Raw genomic sequence first — 20,376 nt, 5'->3', positions numbered from 1 at the left:
CATTACAAAAACATGTTCAAATACATATTATAAGTTTATAATTGTCCTTCACATGTTTCCATATATTGGAAATGATAATTTACAACTTCATTTGTAACCTTCGTTAATTCTTCTTTCTCAATTGTACAAATCAAAGAAGCATTCAAAAAATCATCACCAATCCGGTTTCTCAAATCTGACTTCACAAGTTTCATAGCCGAAAAACATCTCTCCATTGTTGCGGTTGCAACGGGCAAAACTAATGCCAACTTTACTAGCCGATGCACCAAGTAATATGAAATGTGTTTTCTTGTTTCCACCATGACTCTAGAAAGATCGATGATTCCATTCAAATTAGAAAAAACGAACATCTTCTAGTACATCATAATAAAAATTAAGTTCTTGTGCAAGATTCCTCCTTTCTACCTCAGTAAAATCCTTTGGATATAACATACTCAATTTCACTAATTTTGATGCATCAAATTGCATAAATGAGTAACAAGGACTCAAAGCCGCCATATTTGTAAGCAATTCGGTGCTTATCTCGCTAAAACGATCACGAAACTCTTGAAGTTTTATATCAATAACCATGGTAAAGATATCAAATTTATTATGATGTTGATTGTTGATGTCGGTATTTACTCTTCGGTTCCTTGCATAATTTTCCGACATGTCCACTTTTTGAATATCATACTTTTCACAAAAAGCATAAACTTCCTCAAGAAGATTTTCAAAACCCTAATCTCTAAACTTTTGCAATTTTTTCTTTGTTATCTCTACCAAGGAAACCGCTTCAACTATGTATTGATCTTTTTTTTTTGAAGAGCTTGAGACAACAAATTTGTAAGTTCTAAAAGGCGCAACATCAAGTGCAATATAATGAGAAGCCCAACGTGTATCTCTAGCTCGTATTAGTGAAAGCTCTTGGTTTAAACTTATCCCGGTTTCAATTTCACTTATACCAATTGCTTCATGCACTCTCTTTTTATAACCTTCACGAATCATATCTTTTCGTTGGCAAGAAGCACAAACCACATTCACAACAAGGGAAAGCATGTCGAAAACGTTTCCAACACCATTATGATTTCTTGCAACCGCCACAACCACCAACTAAAGTTGGTGAGAAAAACAATACACATAAAAAGTCGAAACATTATGTTTTAAAATTAAAGCTTTCAAACCATTAAATTCACCTTTCATATTTCTTGCCCCATCATAACCTTGTCCTCTTACTTTTTCCATACTCAATCCATGTTGATTAAATAACGAGTCTATGGAATATTTAAGAGATTTTGAAGATGTATTTGTTACATGAACAACACCTACATCACTCGACTCATCAACTAATAATGCGAAAACATCATCACCAATTTCTTGGAAGATAGCTTTAAGTATTTCTTGTGAAAAGCAGTGTGCAATATCTTTTTGAATCTTTGGTGAACCACTTGATTATTCTTTGGGGCAGTTTCTAATGTAACTTTACGAACATCCTCGCAAAGTTTCTGAACAACTTTAACTGTTTCCAAGAATTATCCTCAATGCAAAGACGTTTCCGACTCATCATGCCCACGAAATGGTAATGAACTAATAAGTTGATGTCTACACACCTCAACAGAAGCATTTAATCAGATGCGATACTCTTTCCTTGCACTTTCACTTTGCTTAGGAAAGGCAAACGAAATGGATTGATTTTATTTCACTAGATCTTAACATTTTTTTAAGGCTCTATTTTGAAAACTATTAACCCACCGACATGCGTCAAAGGTCTATCCGATTTGTTCCAATCATCAAACCCTTTAGTAACAAATGCATCATTACCGGCTTGTTTTCCAATATGGTCTCTAAATAAGTAACATAATAAACAAAATGCTTTATTCTTCTTGATACTATATTCTAGCCAAGTAGCATATTGATTAAACCATGTAAGGACAAAACCTCTAAACTTATTCCCAATTTATGTTTTCGGGAATTTATGACCGCGTGGTTGACAAGGTCCCTTAAGCCAATAATAGCATCGTATATCATCTCTTTGATTAACATTATAACTCAAGATTCTTGGTCTTTTGGAGGGATCCGAAGGAAGATTATCCAAATCAACTAAATTAATAGGTTTGCTACTACCTGATATGTTATATGCTGGCATGATATGTATATGTGATAGTAGTAGAGTTCGGTTGTTAGGACTGAAGGGTAGGTCAGACACCCCAGATATGTTTGACAGTATGCGATGAGATGTTTATATGATGGCATAATATGTTATATGTGATAGTGGTAATAGGAGGGGAATAGTCCCCAAGTTCGGTCGTTAGGACCGAAGGGTAGATCGGACACCCCAGATATGTCTCATAATATGTTATGTTATGATATATGTGACAGTAGAAGTAGGGGTGAAATAGTCCTCGAGGATCGGTTGTTAGGACCGATGGGTAGTTAGCACCCCAGAATGGCCTGACATGGGTAGTCAGCACCCCATAATGGCTTGACACGGGTAGGTCAGCACCCCAGAATAGCTGTACCAGGTAGGTCGGGCACCCCAGAAATGCCTGGCTATATGTATGATATGTGATTGTATGGTAGGTGGTACGATGGGGGAACTCACTAAGCTTCGTGCTTACAGTTTTCAGTTTTGATTTCAGGTACCTCTTCTTCGAAGGGGAAGGAGCTGGCGCGGTAGCGGTACATCACACACATGCTTATATTACGTATTATTATATCACATGGGGATTTGTACTCTGACACGTTTCTGTTTTTATAAAAATGTTTTCCAAACATGCAATATCTTTTGTGAAATGATATGATCGTTGAATGTTTTATTCCTAATGTTCTGGCTAAGCACACGTTTTAAAAATGAAATTTTTGGCTCGTATTTTTGGGGTGTTACATATGCTCTCGCAGAGTGTTTGTTTTTTTGGAAATGCGCAGATCAAAAAACGTATGTGCGAGGTCTTCCTGGTGCAGACATGAGTCACTGTCTTCAAATGTCTTCAGACCTTTTTTTAACCTAAACAAAAAAAACATAGGCCACCAGTTTTTTTTTCGTTTCTTTTTTTTTTTTGCTGAAAATGCATTTTTAATTTTTATGACATGAAATTAAGTTTGTAAAATATTTCAAAAGCTACAGACGTTAAAAACAAACATTCTTCTTATTGCAAACTGCAAACATTTGGTCCACCACTTCTGTCGTGGAGGCTTGCAGATGTGGTCTACAGACTGTAGAAATTTTGGCTTCAAAAAAACAAACAACACCTAAATTAAATGTGACACCTAATGCAAAAGACAATCTTGATCCAATGTGTGGCATTTCTCCTCTATGTCGTGAAGGTATCCATAAGGATGTCGATATAGTACCCACCAAGTACTATAACATTCCTTCTGATGATTCGGAGTAGCTTGATCTGCCCCTCTCTCCCTTCAGCAAATTTTACATCAAATTTACTCCTCTCCATCCCAATAACAATCCGGAGATCACCATCCGGACAGAGCGTGAAATATTAAAAACTTTATATGCCAAGAATGCGCTTCCCCTAAAGGAAGTATGGACAAGGAAGAAGATTACAAAGATCTTTCGGTACGGAACGAAGATCCTCACCAAATTCGAACTCAGTTGTCCACTATTCCGGTACCAGGTTGTCCGAAATAAACCAACTTATAAAACCATCATTGATGCCATTTTTCCCGTAATGAATCCGAACGATATCCTGACTATAGCTTCTCACTTTCAGACTTTTCAAAATGATGATATCAGTATGGGTGTTTATCATGCTACCAGAAACTTTCTCAAGGATTATGTTGCAGAATTTTGTCGATGCGACTACGAGTTAGCAAGCTTGTACGAAACACAAGCTTGCTTTGTATGTATTCCGTTTTATACCTTGTATCATGCTCTCCTATATATAGGAGCTTTTAATGCAAATCTAAGTGACGAATTGTTCAAACCTTTTAGCAATATTTCATTTACCTCACTCTCTATACAACATTATCTTTATTCTTCATTTATTAGCTTTACCTTGATCTTAATTCTCATTCTTCATTTATGGATTGAATATTTGTTGAATACATTAACTCAGACTAGACTGGTCTATCTAGACTTGACTGGAACATTCATTAGCAAGCAAACATTAATCTTAAGTATTAACTCAAGGTTTGAGTTTTCAAACATTGTCCCTGCGCATCAGATCAATTTGTTCTCTCAGGTACTCACTGTGACAACCCGAAGTTCGTCCCATCATTTGTAACCCTTTCCGTTAATAAAGTTGTCGATTTCAATTTCATTTCCGTTTACGTCATTAAATTAAGCCATAACTGTGGGATTTCAATTATGACTTAATGGGTGTCTAAACATGTTTAGAACTCATATTAACACTCCATATTAGTAATCGGAAACATTTTAGAATCGACCGTATCGGGTTACGGCAACTTAATCGGGTGCGACCAAAAGCATCGTATAACGTCGGTATCGGGTAGAATTCCACCGTGTACATAACTTGGAACCTATTTAAAGTGGTTTAAGCTTCCATTTGAAGCTTTTTCTCTCTCTCACTACTCTCTCTCTCTCTCTAACCTCTCTCCTCCAATCCAAGTTTCAAGTCCAAAAAAATCAAATTTAAGCTCCAAATCACCAAGGTAACTTCCCTAACTCTTAGTATAGCATCTTAGACCTTCAAATCCGAGTTCAATCAATCATTTAGGACCATTTTCATGTGTTTATGGCCCTGGAACATGCTTGGGCCGTAAACACAGATATAAGGGGTTCTTGAGCCTTTAAACCCTTCCAATCGACCTTTGGAGCTTAGATATGGCTATATGACTTAATGTACTGGACTTAGAACACCTTGAATCCAATTTTTGGGGGGTAAACATGAGTTTACTGCCCAAGAACATGCTTGGGCCGTAAACTCACCTTCATGGAGAGTAAACTCATATTTGAGTGTTTAAATGCCACTTAAACACACTAATAGCCTTGGATTAAATTCTAGAATCAACCACAATCAATTAAGGGGCCTTAAACTTGATGAAAACCACCCCTTGGAGAGTTCACGGCCGTAAACCCCCCTAGAATGGGTTCCTGGGCCGTAAACTCACTAACACAAGTCAAATGATGCCCTAAATTCATTCTAAGGCTTGTAAAATTGGTTTGAATCACGTGTGATTGATCTAGGGCCACCAAATCATGAAATGAATGAGTATATAGGAGCTAATGGCCGTAAACGCCTAGTTTAGGGCCGTAAACTCCCTTTGATGGTTCCTTTGGTGGTAAAACTCATTCGTATGCCTTAGATTAAATCATAGCAACCCTTCCCAAGTGTTAATTGACCATTTTGCACCATAATACCCCATATTCATGAGTTCACGGCCGTGAACTCATATGGTCATGGTCTTAGGGCCGTAAAATCCCTAAGGAGTTTACTCTTGAAGAGCAAACTCATTTTCCAAAGCCTTATACATCCGTAGATGTCACGCGGGTCACTCCAAACACTTGATTTAAGTGTTTCCTCGTATTGGAGTGTATAATCATATCTAATTAGTGATTTAAAGTCTAATTAGATACATTTTTATACCATTTCATATTACATAGGAACCTCACGCATTATCAAGCCCCGAACCGACACATAGCATCCAAACCGATACGTTTTATCATCTGGTGAGTTCATACCCCTACCCTTTTTCAATGTTTTTCACTGTTTTTAGGGGGAATACAAGCAAACTACAAGGAATACTTGTACTCAAAACTTTTTATATATGTTTTGTTTCATTTTACATATGCTTTTAACACTGACAATCATAACAGATAACCGTTGAACTTGCAGAACACACTATCATATTATTTGTGAAAACATTATAAATTGTTGTATTTTATATTTTCACAAATGTTTTCCAACATTATAACAATTAAAAGCATGACAATTGAACTTAGAATATTGTTTCGTCCTCGGTAACACTCGACAGAGATACGCGGGTGGAGGATAGTCATTTGATCTTTCAGTATTATTACTAGCAAATTTGTTATTCCTATAAATTGGAGACACGTCCTCGGAGAACACTCCACAGAGATACGCGAGTGGAGGACCGCCCTTGTAACCAGAATCTCTTAGATAGCGAGCGTGACTTGAGTGTATAGATCTATATGGGGCTGACTACCCCGCACCTGGCTGCTAGCTACAGCCGAACCGAAAGGTTCAAGGGTGATGAAAGTCATAAAGTGAGATGGACTACTTATTTTCATAATTAGTCTATCGTATGGTTATGGAACTCGCAATTTGGATAACAGAGATTTACTTTTTAGTAATAATGGGTTTAGTAACTAGTTTACTTTGTATTTATTATTTTTATATACGTGTTAAAACTAATACATTTTTAGTGTACATCTTTTACATTACATTTTGGATTAGTGAACTAACATACACTTGACAAGGATAACCAGGTTTTCAGTATACATATTTCACATTAGGAAAATATGGGATGTTCCTGGGATAACAGTTGAACATAACCAGAACAGTGTAACATAACAGATAACTAAACTTTACATATAAGAAAATATGGTATGTTCTTGGGTCGTAACATTTTCAGAAACCAAAAGGAAACTTGTACATTTTTAGAAAACAAAATCGCTTATGAACTCACCAGCTTTATGCTGATTTTTAAAATGCTTGTATTCTCAGGTCCACATTAGACAGGTACCCGATGCTCCTTTTGTCGAAGACGGAGTGCGTTGAAGTCAAGTCTTGCTTTTGTTCATATATATATATATATATATATATATATATATATATATATATATATATATATATATATATATATATATATCACACTTGTACAATTTTACTTTTTAACAAATGTAAATTTTCATATGTAATGTAATGGTTGTTTACTTTGCTTACTATGTGCATTGGATTTGATACTCAACGTGGAGTCCGCCCCGGAAATGTTTCCGCCTTGGTTTTCGGGGTGTGACAGATTGGTATCAGAGCCCTTGTTTATAGGGAATAAAGTATACCAAACCTTACATGGTATAAAACTATAAATAGTAAGGGGCCTAAGTGCTCTGAATTAAAAAGTATATTTCAAAGTATAAGTATTTTCAAAAGTATACAAGTATACCTAACCGTCGAGATCCGTAACTACAAGTAGAACAAAACATAAGTAAATGGGTGTTGTATGCTGCGGTTAAACCTGGGCAGTTATGTAGTTGTGTCTAGGATCAATATAGCCTGGCCAACTATATTCATTCGAGACACGGCCAACATGTGCTTGGGAGTGACTGTGCTGTTCAGCATGCCTAAAACTTACCCTAATACCCTAAACATCGAACCATGGTCGTAGCGAATCATGAAATACTATGGGAGTATTTCTCGAGCCAACCCTTTGTAGAAATCCTCATTCAAGCGTTGTTCCCTGATCATTCCTTTAGCGATAATTTATCTGTTTGATAACTCTTTCCTGCTTTATCGCTTATTCGGAATATATATATATATATATATATATATATATATATATATATATATATATGTCATATCTCTTGATTCAATTCGGAGGACTTATCATCCTCTCTTTCCTGATCTTATTAGATCAAGATGCCTCTAAGAAAGAGACCCAGTTCAAAGACCAACAACCCCCCACCACCACCTTCTCCTCAAATTGATCTTGTAACGCTACAGACAGCTATTACTGCCGCATTGATAGCTGCCATGTCACAAATGAACCCCGGTAGTTCAGGAGGTGGTCCCCAACCCCAAAACCTAGAAGATAACCAGAGACACCGAAAAGAGGGTTCTTATAAAGACTTCATGAGTGCGAAACCCACGTCCTTTAATGGAACTGGAGGTGTCATTTCCCTCACTCGATGGTTCGAGAAAATCGAATCCATCTTTGAAATTTGTGCTTGTTCGGAGTCCGACAAAGTAAAGTTCGCATCCTGTACCTTTATCGATAAAGCCCTGACTTGGTGGAACGGCCGAGTCAAATCCCTAACTCTACCTGTAGCCAATGCTATGGGATGGGAAGCCATGAAGGAACTGCTTCTAGCGGAGTACTACCCTCGGGGCGAAATTCAGAAGTTGGAGCACGAGCTCTGGAACCTGAAGATGAAGGGTTCCGATATTGCAGCATACACCTCGAGGTTTGATGACCTGGCACTACTCTGTCCGGGAATGGTTACCCCGGAGAGTAAGAAAATAGAGAGATTTGTTTGCGGGCTAACCCAACCGACCAAAGGAAACGTCTTATCTGCAAGGCCAGATACTTATGACAGTGCCAAAAGTTTAGCCAAGACCCTGATTGACCACATTGATGATGTTGAGGAAACAACCGCCACCCCTGAACCGACCAAGACTAGTGGTGAGAAGAGGAAGTTTTGGAAAAAGAAGAAAGGTCAATCTTCTCAAGGATCCTCAAAGAAATAGAAGACTGTAGCAGTTCATGCTGCTACTACCCTCGTTGTTGCTGCTTCTTTTGTGGGATCTACAACTCAGACACCTACTAGTAGGCATGCTGGTAACCTTCCCCAGTGTGAAAAGTGCAAATACCACCATAACCCAGGCCCTTTTCGTGAGCTATCATGCACCAACTGTTGTAAAAAGGGGCACACGGTCCGATTCTGCAAGGCACCAGCCCAATCCGCAAACCAATCTTCTGGAGCAGGGGTTGGTCAAGCCTGCTATAATTGTGGAGAATTTAAGCATTACAAGAGGAACTGCCCCAAGAAGGCGACAGCTGATAATACCGGGAGAGTCCTAGCCATGGGACGGGAGGAGGCAGTCGTCGATCCCACTGTTGTTTCGAGTACGTTCCTTCTTAACAACACTTATGCTAGCATTCTTTTCGATTCGGGTGCTGAAAGTAGCTTTGTTAGTCATTCGTTCAAACATAATCTAAAACCTAATCCCCAACCATTAACCGAAACGTTTACCGTCGAGATGGCTAACGGTGAGAAAGAAAGCGCTAGCGATGTATTCATAGGTTGTACTCTTACCCTGAACGATCATTCATTTCCCATCGATCTTATGCCAGTTTCCATAAAGAGCTTTGATGTTATCATTAGCATGGATTGGTTGAGTCCCAATCATGCTGATATCCTTTGCTACGAAAAATCCATCTGTCTCAATCTTCCTGTAGGTCAAACTCTCATAATCTATTGCGATAAACTCATCTCCAACCTTCGCATCATTTCCTGCATCAAAGCTCAGAAACTCTTGCGAAGGGAGTGCCAAGCATTCCTAGCCCATGTAATCAACGAGAGACAGGAAATTAAAGACCTCGCGAGCATCCCCAAAGTCTGTAACTTTCCTGATGTCTTTCCGGAAGAGCTCCCAGGAATTCCTCCCGAACGTCAGGTCGAATTTCGCATTGACCTAATTCCTGGAGCTACCCCTGTAGCCAAGTCTCCATATCGCCTAGCTCCAGCAAAAATGCAAGAGTTATCCAGCCAACGCAACGAGTTACTCAGCAAAGGGTTCATCAGACCGAGTTCCTCACCATAGGGAGCTTCGGTTTTGTTTGTGAAGAAGAGAGATGGATCCTTCCGGATGTGTATCGACTACCGTGAGTTGAACAAGTTGACCGTCAAAAACCGATATCCCCTTCCACGAATAGATGACCTCTTCGATCAACTTCAGGGAGCTAGCTATTTCTCAAAGATAGACCTTAGGTCAGGGTACCATCAGCTACAAGTTCAGGAGAGTGATGTTTCCAAAACAGCTTTCAGGACTCAATATGGACACTATGAGTTCGTAGTGATGCCCTTCGGTCTAACCAATGCACCGGCAGTGTTCATGGACCTGATGAACCGGGTGTGTCGCCCTTTTCTGGACAATTTCGTCATTGTGTTCATTGATGACATACTTGTCTACTCCAGAAGCGAAGAAGATCACAAGCAACACTTGAGGTCAGTGCTGGAAACCCTTAGATCCGAAAAGTTGTACGCGAAAATTTCAAAGTGTGAATTCTAGATTCGGAAGGTGACTTTCCTTGGTCACGTGGTAAGCGAGGAGGGTATTCACGTGGATCCTTCCAAGATTAAAGCGATAGAGAATTGGTCGGCACCGAAAACACCCACATAAATCCGTCAATTCCTGGGTCTCGCCGGCTATTATCGGAGATTTATCCAGAATTTTTCCAAAATCGCCAAACACCTAACCACTCTAACACAGAAAGGTGTACCCTTTTGTTGGAGTGAAAAGCAAGAATCAGCATTCCAAACATTAAAGCAAGCCTTGTGCAGCGCGCCTGTTCTGTCCCTACCCGAAGGGACAAAAGACTTTGTAGTCTATTGTGATGCGTCTAATCAGGGCTTAGGCTGTGTGCTTATGCAAAGAGGAAAAGTGATTGATTATGCCTCAAGACAGCTGAAGGCACGCGAGGTCAACTATACCACACACGACTTGGAGTTAGGAGCCGTAGTCTTTGCACTGAAGATTTGGAGACATTATCTCTACGGAACCAAGTGTACGATCTTCACTGACCATAAAAGCCTGCAACACATCCTCAATCAGAAAGACCTAAACATGAGGCAACGATGATGGGTAGAGCTGCTCAGCGATTATGAGTGCGAAATTCGCTACCATCCCGGCAAGGCCAATGTGGTAGCAGATGCCCTTAGCCGAAAGGAAAGTTCAAGTCGTAAAGTGAGGATACTAACGATGACTATCCATTCCCAATTATCCATGCAAATCCAAGAAGCCCAGATAGAAGCCCTCAAGCCCGAGAACAAATCAAGCGAAACCTTGAGGGGAATAGATAAGAAACTTGAGATCAGAGGTGACGGAGTCTATTGGTTCATGGATCGAATCTGGATTCCAAAGTCCGGAGGATTCAGGGAGATTGTCATGGAGGAAGCACACAATACCAAATACTCAGTTCACCCAGGTTCGGACAAGATGTACCTAGATCTCAAGAAACAATACTGGTGGCCAAACATGAAAGCTGAGATCGCTACATTTGTAGGCAAGTGCTTGACTTGCGCCAAAGTGAAAGTCGAGTACCAGAAACCCTCGTGTCTGCTCCAGCAACCCGAGATACCTGAGTGGAAATGGGAGATGATTACCATGGATTTCATCACCAAGTTACCCACATGTCCGAGTGGGTACAATACCATTTAGGTAATTGTCGATCGTTTGATAAAATCCGCTCACTTCATCCCAATCAAAGAATCATTCAAAATGGAAAGACTCACGCGAATCTACATCCAAGAGGTGGTTCGATTGCATGTTGTACCTGCATCCATTATATCTGATCGAGATAGCAGGTTTACTTCCAGATTTTGGCAGTCTCTTCAGAAGTCTCTTGGAACCAAACTAGACATGAGCACGGCCTATCACCCTCAGACCAACGGATAGAGTGAGAGAACTATCCAAACCCTGGAAGACATGCTTAGGGCATGTGTCATTGATTTCGGGAAGTTGTGGGATACACATTTTCCTTTGATCGAGTTCTCGTACAACAACAATTACCACACCAGTATCAACGTTGCCCCGTTCGAAGCTCTTTACGGTCGCAAGTGCAGATCCCCTATGTGATGGGCCGAGGTAGGGGACACGCAGCTAGACAAGAGTCGATTCCCTGACAGTGCTCTCACTGGTCCTGAAATTATCCGTGAAACCACCGATAAAATCATCCAGATCCGAGAACGACTGAAAGCTTCACGAGACCGACAGAAGAGTTACGTTGACATACGATGAAAACCTATGGAGTTCTAGGTTGGAGACCGTGTCCTGTTGAAAGTCTCGCCCTGGAAAGGTATGGTACGCTTTGGAAAGCGTGGGAAACTTAATCCGAGGTGCATTGGACCCTTCGAGATCCTCGCTAGGATCGGTTCGGTAGCCTATAAACTTCGATTACCTCACGAGCTTAGCAACATCCACCCCGTCTTTCACGTCTCGAATCTTAAAAAGTGCTTATCCGATGAAACCCTCATGATCCCTCTCGACGAGATCAAGATCAATGAAAACTTGAACTTCGTGAAGGAACCAATCAAAATCATGGATCGAGAGATCAAACGCACGAAACAAAGTCGCATCCCGATAGTGAAGGTTTGCTGGAATGCCAAGCGGGGACCGGAATTCACTTGGGAGCGTGAAGACTCAACAGAAGTATCCACATCTCTTCCTAGATCCATGATTTGTATGTTAATTCTGAATTTCGGGGTGAAATTCCCTCAAACAGAGGGATAATGTGACAACCCGAAGTTCATCCCATCATTTGTAACCCTTTCCGTTAATAAACTCGTCGATTTCAATTTCATTTCTGTTTATGTCATTAAATTAAATCATAATTGTGGGATTTCTATTATGACTTAATGGGTGTCTAAACATGTTTAGAACTCATACTAACACTCCATATTAGTAATCAGAAACATTTTAGAATGGACCGTATCGGGTTACGGCAACTTAATCGGGTGCGACCAAAAGCATCGTACAACGTCGGTATCGGGTAGAATTCCACCGTGTACATAACTTGGAACCTATTTAAAGTGGTTTAAGCTTCCATTTGAAGCTTTTTATCTCTCTCACTACTCTCTCTCACTCTCTCTCAAACCTCTCTCCTCCAATCCAAGTTTCAAGTCCAAAAACATCAAATTTAAGCTCCAAATCACCAAGGTAACTTCCCTAACGCTTAGTATAGCATCTTAGACCTTCAAATCCGAGTTCAATCAATCATTTAGGACCATTTTCATGTGTTTACAGCCTTGGAACATGCTTTGGCCGTAAACACACATATAAGGGGTTTTTGAGCCTTTAAACCCTTCCAATCGACCTTTGGAGCTTAGATATGGCTATATGACTTAATGTACTGGACTTAGAACACCTTGAATCCAATTTTTGGGGAGGAAACATGAGTGTACTACCCAAGAACATGCTTGGGCCGTAAAATCACCTTCATGGAGAGTAAACTCATATTTGAGTGTTTAAATGCCACTTAAACACACCAATAGCCTTAGATTAAATTCTAGAATCAACCACAATCGATTTAGGGGCCTTAAACTTGATGAAAACCACCCCTTGGAGAGTTCATGGAAGTAAACCCCCCTAGAATGGGTTCTTGGGCCGTAAACTCACTAACACAAGTCAAATGATGCCCTAAATTCATTCTAAGGCTTGTAAAATTGGTTTGAATCACGTGTGATTGATCTAGGGCCACCAAATCATGAAAGGAATGAGTATATAGGAGCTTACGGCCGTAAACTCCTAGTTTAGGGCCGTAAACTGCCTTTGATGGTTCCTTTGGTGGTAAAACTCATTCGTATGCCTTAGATTAAATCATAGCAACCCTTCCCAAGTGTTAATTGACCATTTTGAACCATAATACCCCATATTCATGAGTTCACGGCCGTGAACTCATATGGTTATGGTCTTAGGGCCGTAAAATCCCTAAGGAGTTTACTCTTGATGAGCAAACTCATTTTCCAAAGCCTTATACGTCCGTAGATGTCACGCGGGTCACTCCAAACACTTGATTTAAGTGTTTTCTCGTATTGGAGTGTATAATCATACCTAATTAGTGATTTAAAGTCTAATTAGATACATTTGTATACCATTTCATATTACATAGGAACCTCACGCGTTATCAAGCCCCGAACCGACACATAGCATCCAAACCGACACGTTTTCTCATCTGGTGAGTTCATACCGCTACCCTTTTTCAATGTTTTTCACTGTTTTCAGGGGGAATACAAGCAAAGTACAAGGAATACTTGTACTTAAAAATTGTTTTGTATATGTTGTGTTTCATTTTACATATGCTTTTAACACTGACAATCATAACAGATAACTGTTGAACTTGCAAAACACACTATCATATTATTTGTGAAAACATTATAAATTGTTGTATTTTATATTTTCACAAATGTTTTCCCACATTATAACAATTAAAAGCATGACAATTGAACTTAGAATATTGTTTCGTCCTCGGTAACACTCGACAGAGATACGCGGGTGGAGGATAGTCATTTGATCTTTCAGTATTATTACTAGCAAATTTGTTATTCCTATAAATTGGAGACACGTCCTCGGAGAACACTCCACAGAGATACGCGAGTGGAGGACCGCCCTTGTAACCAGAATCTCTTAGATAGGGAGCGTGACTTGAGTGTATAGATCTATAAGGGGTTGACTACCCCGCACCTGGCTGCTAGCTACAACCGAACCGAAAGGTTCAAGGGTGATGAAAGTCATAAAGTGAGATGGACTACTTATTGCCATAATTAGTCTATCGTATGGTTATGGAACTCGCAATTTGGATAACAGAGATTTACTTTTTAGTAATAATGGGTTTAGTAACTAGTTTACTTTGTATTTATTTGTTTTATATACGTGTTAAAAGTAATACATTTTCAGTGTACATCTTTTACATTACATTTTGGATTGATGAACTAACATACACTTTACAAGGATAACCAGGTTTTTAGTATACATCTTTCACATTAGGAAAATATGGGATTTTCCTGGGATAACAGTTGAACATAACCAGAACAGTGTAACATAACAGATAACTAAACTTTACATATAAGAAAATATGGGATTTTCTTGGGTTGTAACATTTTCAGAAACCAAAAGGAAACTCGTACATTTTCAGAAACAAAACCGCTTATGAACTCACCAGCTTTATGCTGATTTTTAAAATGCTTGTATTCTCAGGTCCGCGTTAGACAGGTACCTGATGATCCTTTTGTCGAAGACGGAGTGCGTTGAAGTCACGTCTTGCTTTTGTTCATAGATACATATATATATATATATATATATATATATATATATATATATATATATATATATATATATATATATCACTTGTACAACTTTACTTTTGAACAAATGTAAATTTTCATATGTAATGTAATGGATGTTTACTTTGCTTACTATGTGCATTGGATTTTATACTCAACGTGGAGTCCGCCTCGGAAATGTTTCCGCCTTGGTTTTCGGGGTGTGACACTCACCACCTCGATCGGATCGGAGCATCTTAATTTTCCTTCCTAGCTGATTCTCCACTTCCTGCTTAAATTCTTTGAACTTTTCAAAGGTTTCTGACTTATGCTTGATTTAGTAGATATACCCATATCTGCTATAAGCGTTTGTGAAAGTCACATAGAAGCGGCTTGCATCCCTTGTGGGGGATCTAAAAGGCCCACATACATTGCTATGTATGAGATCCAATAAACCCTCACCCTTTCACAAGTGCCAGTGAAGGGTGACTTGGTCATCTTTCCAAGTAAATAAGACTCGCAGACATCATCATCCCTAAGGTCGAATGACTCTAACACTCCATCCTTTTGGATTTGGGCTATGCGCTTCTTGTTGACATGTCCAAGACGACAATTCCACAAGCATGCTTTGTCCAAACTATTGGAAGAATCTATATGCAACACATCATTTCCTAAGTTGTCTACAACTATCACAATTTCGTATATTCCATTACAAGGCAATGCTTCAAAATAGAAAGAACCATTCTAGAAAGCATTAATAGATTTTCATTATCAAACGAAAATCTAAAACCTTGTTTATACAAACCATGAAAAGAGATAATGTTTCGTGTCATTTCATACGAGTAACAACAATTATTCAAATCTAGACCTAACCCACTACTAAGCTCTAAAGAGTAAACTCCGATCTTGGTGACAGGCGACGCTTTCCTATTCCCCATGATCAAGTTTATCTTCCCATGCTTCACATCCCTACTTCTTCTTAGGCCCTACAAATCAGAACAAATGTGAAAACCACATCCTGTATCAAGGACCCAAGACATAGCATGTGATGAGTTGTTAGAATAAATAGTATAAATACCCATGAAGGATGGTTTTATCTTCCCATCCTTGATATCTTGCAAGTACTTTGGGCATCTTCATTTCCAATTCCCTTTCTCGTGGCAGTAGTAGCACTCTGCATCCTTCAGGTTGGAGGAGGGTGCAACGGGACCAACTTTGTTTCCACTAGAAAAGGTTCCATTATGGGACTTTCCCTTGTGGCTCTTAGAAGGAGTATTCCTCTTCTTTCCCTTCCCTTTCCCAATTGCCAAGACGGGGGTGGTAGTAGGACTTGATGCAACGCATTTGTCTTTCAAACTACTCTCAGCAGTCCTTAGCAGGCCTTGAAGCTTGCTTAGGGTGACGTCCTCCTTGTTCATGTGGTAGGTCATGCGGAACTGGTTGTAACAAGGAGGTAAGGAATGAAGAATGATATATATGGCCAGCTCCTTGTTGAATTTAACATTTAACTTCAGCAAGCGGTCCATGTATCTTTTCATTTTCTGCAAGTGAGCCATGACAGACTCTCTGTCCTTCATTTTGGTAGTGATCATTGCAGCAATGATCTCGTACCTTTTCTGCCTTCGCTTTGATGGTACCTATCCATCAAATCTTGATGCTTTTCATAGGGGTAGTAGTCCTCATAGGACTTTTGGAGTTCGGCGGTCATGGTTGCGTGCATGATGCAATGGAATTTCGTAGCATCTCGCTCATGAGCCTCGAAAGCAGCGATTTCTTCGGGAGTAACAGTGTTTACATTCACCTCTTTCAGTTCCTTATCGAGAACATACTCCTTGACCTCGTAGTGGGTGACCATTCGGATGTTGTGGATCCAATCATTGAAATTGGTCCCCTTCAAAAATCACCCTCCCACACAAGTTCATGAGTGAGAATGAGCCGGAAGCGATCGAACCTGAAGCATTGTTGTTGTTTAAAGTAGACATCTGAAATAGAAAAGAGACAAAGTTTGATTAGATAAAAATCCCTAATTAAACACCCAAATGAGAAATTAGGGCTAGGATTCAACAACATTATTTACAATTTAGAAGAGGGATGTCATAATCCAAACTACAAATAATTTGAAGGTAAGTGAATGACGATTCACTAACTTACATCATGAAAAACGAAAAGGAAATTAAGTTTTAAATGTATTTAAATTCTAGAACTTTTGAGATTCATTGAACTTTTCAATGGAATGTTTAAATCTCGACATGCCCTTCAAGTTTGTGACTGGAATACCGAGGATCACAAACAAGGTGTGAATAACCATGCAAATATACTTGGCACCCTCGATGTCAGTTACCACCTAATGAATGTGCCGGTTAACCACACACACTCCATTGATCTATGATAAACATCGAGTCACACTTTGCCACCATTGGTAGTCCATATTAGTGTGTCGGTTATCCACGCACGCTCCGCTAATGACTTGGTAGGGATACAAATTGTAATTTCATGGAATAGCATCATTTCACATTTTTCCTAAAATAACTAAGATTGGGAATTTTATAAATACATTTAGTTACTTTATTAAAGCATTATACTTTTAATGAGGAATTAGTTGCCCTATCCTACCTGTTCGGCTAACGACCTTCCACCAATCAAGGAAGCGGTGGGTGAGAGTGGACGCCCATTAAACTGACATTTTATATGCAGCAACCTTATACCCCCATTATAGATCGACTTCGTGAATGAGGCCTACTAATGGTAAGACTAGCTTAATCTTATAAATATATATTATTAATATTGTAATATTATAATAGTATAAGGGTTGAATTTTAAACTTGTAAATTCTAGGGTTTAGAATTTAAATATTTCAAAATTAAACTTTTAATCAAAATTTTAAATTCCAAAACTTGAAGGCAAGTTTTGAAACTTTTCAAAACTATCTAGATCAAATTAAAAATAATTTAATTAAACAATTAATTAGTGATTATCTAAATTTGACCTAATCCAATTACATAGTAAGATAATGCAATCAAATAATTCAAATAAGTAAGGATTATCATATAAGGCAATAATTATCTAATTAAATTGCAATTATCTTCTATTTTGATAAGGATAATCATATATATTTAATAAAAATTGAATTTTATTAATCAAAAACGTTTTTAGTAATTATGCCAATCAAAATAGGCCGAAATCCCGAAAGTTTTGCTCCCTGACACTTTGACTCGTCGAGTCGCTTAATGGACTCGTCGAGTTCATCTGACTCGTTGGGTTCATCTGGGGACTCGACGAGTTAAGATGTCGGAGGGCAGAATTTTTGATTTTCTAAAGCAATGAATGATCAAATAAGCATCAAATACAATAGAAAACAGCCTAGGCTCTGGTACCACTGATGGGTTTTGAGCATTACATGAATCTTATAGTGGACAAGCAAACCCTAAAGCTTTGGATCTAGGTTTCTCTAATTGTACATGCAAATCATCCAAAACTACAAACCCTAGATCTATCATACAAAATCCAAAAATAACAAATAAAACATGCTTAGATGATTACCTTGATTGTTGATTGAAGATCTTGAACTTCTGAGAATCTTAGCACCTCAAATGTCGTGCCTCTAATATATCACAAGCACCAAAGCAAGTTGGAGAACAATAGAGAGGGGGGGGGGGGGGAAGGCTAAAAATCGGCTCCTAGAACTCTTAGGATTATTGTGTGGCCGATTTTAGGTGGCCAGGAGGATCCTTATATAGGTGAGGAGTTAGGGTTTCAGTCAAACACTTATCCGGTTGCTTAGGCTCAAAGCAGCCCATAAGATCCTTCTGGAATCCTCCTTTGGACGAATTCTTAAGGCCTTATCCATAAGAATTTTTCCACCCTATCATTAGGGTTTCCTCAGCCTACTTTGCAACTATCCAATAATTACAATATCAGTCCCCTAGCTTTAACTAATATCTTATGATCACAAAATTAATTCCTAATTAATTCTTGACCAATATTAATTAACCAATATGATTTATTTTTTAATATATTATTCATATAATATATTAATAAACCATAATAACCTTTTTCTCTTCTCTATAATTCATCCAGTCAAGTTGCTTCGGTGAAGGCAACCCAAAAGGACCATGCTACAATCGGAGCAAGTACATACAAAATATAGTTATGAGCTTAGACACTTAATCCAGTAGCCACATCATGGCGGCCATCAGATGCACAATTTAAGCATTTTACATGCCACGTCGTGGTACCCCATTCACTACGTCATGTCACAAGGCTTTTCCTAAAAACCTTACTTTTAATCCCTCAAGCCTTCAACCAATCTATTTTGGAAACAAGTGTTACACTTTAACTCAATAATAACCACTCGTGTGTTTGAAACATGTTTATCAATAGAGAAACATATAGCTATGGTATATACATTTGACATATTTAAGATTGTGCAAAAAAGAAATTGTTGACTGTTTATGGTCAATTCGTGGTGTTTAGAGTTAAAGATGTAGGAGATAATTCGTTTAGAAAAGATTATGAAGGTTGAGATGATATAGATGAAGATGTCCCTTTAGCATGCCTCAAACTTGAACTGGAATCAGATGATCTTATTTGAAAAGATGGTAATCTTTTGAGTAAATTTGGAGATAATTTTGAAAAGTTATCCGCTCCACCTAAGGACTCACGATGCGAAGCACCATTGCTCATGCCCATGGGTGCTGAGCTACGAGAAAGAGAAAGAGAGTTGGGTGATCTCAAAGTGTCTTCCAGTACTCTCAGTCGCAATTGAAATTTCTTCTGTTAAAAATTAAAAGGAGTTTATTACCCCTACCCAACATAGAACATGTTGTATGCGTGCATTCAGGGACAGATAATCGCAACTTTTTGTTGTAAAACAATGTGGAGGTGGGATAGGGATGAGACTGATGTCAATACAACAACACACCCAACAAGGTAAAAATGTGGAACAAAAATAAAAAAATTCAATGAAAGTGGGAAAAGGATGGGCCAAAAAGAAATAAAAAGCAAGGATTATGACTGACAAAAATTACAATAAATTAGGGACTATGACTCGTTCTAAAAAAATATCCTCCTCATAAAAAATAACCTTAAAAAGCTTATCCTAAGCCATCAAATAAATGCCCTTCTATTTTCACACATGGAAAACTAGAAGATATACTCTTATGTTCCAGTAGGAAGTCAACCAGATGAGGTTTACACCAAAGCTTTACCTAATTTATGGATTTTGGTATTTGTAACAAAGTTGGACACGACTATAACATCAATGATATAGTTTGAGATTAGAATGTAAATATTGTATATATTAATTTTGGCCTACTTAGCTCAATAGATTCATAGGGTTTCCTAAGACAAGAGATCCAGCCTTTATACATAGGTTTGTGTCACCTACTCGTAAAGTACACAAAATAAGTTATTTTCACCTTTGATCTCTTTCTAGTTTACAACTATTAGGCTGTAGGGTATCATACAATTTTTACTTTCTAGTTTACAACTATCAGGCTGTAGGGTATCATACAATTTTTACCACCAGTATGCTGATTTAACATGTTTACCGACAGTAAACACCGCCCCCTCATACTTTATTTCACCGCCGGTATACTTCCACCGACGGTATACTCCCTAACAGGAACATGACATCGCCACAAAGCATAAGTATTTTAAGTATTGTACATAATGTACATGTGATATTGCATGATGCACAACACAAA

The 20,376-nt window shown here is 38.6% G+C and overlaps 1 protein-coding gene across 1 annotated transcript; it reads right to left on the bottom strand.

Annotated features, from left to right (window-relative positions):
- Positions 1–35: 35 nt before the first annotated feature.
- On the bottom strand, positions 36–651 carry LOC145036080 (uncharacterized). The gene is made up of 2 exons (XM_078984560.1): positions 406–651; positions 36–353 (listed from the first exon to the last, which is right to left on the bottom strand). The coding sequence occupies exons 1-2, from the start codon at positions 649–651 to the stop codon at positions 36–38; spliced, it is 564 nt and encodes a 187-aa protein (XP_078840686.1).
- Positions 652–20,376: the final 19,725 nt, after the last annotated feature.

This window comes from Lactuca saligna, chromosome 3, assembly GCF_052625555.1.
Source record: "Lactuca saligna cultivar CGN05327 chromosome 3, ASM5262555v1, whole genome shotgun sequence".
In the NCBI taxonomy this organism is placed as follows: Eukaryota; Viridiplantae; Streptophyta; class Magnoliopsida; order Asterales; family Asteraceae; genus Lactuca; species Lactuca saligna.
This window is presented reverse-complemented; position numbering and strand designations above follow the sequence as displayed.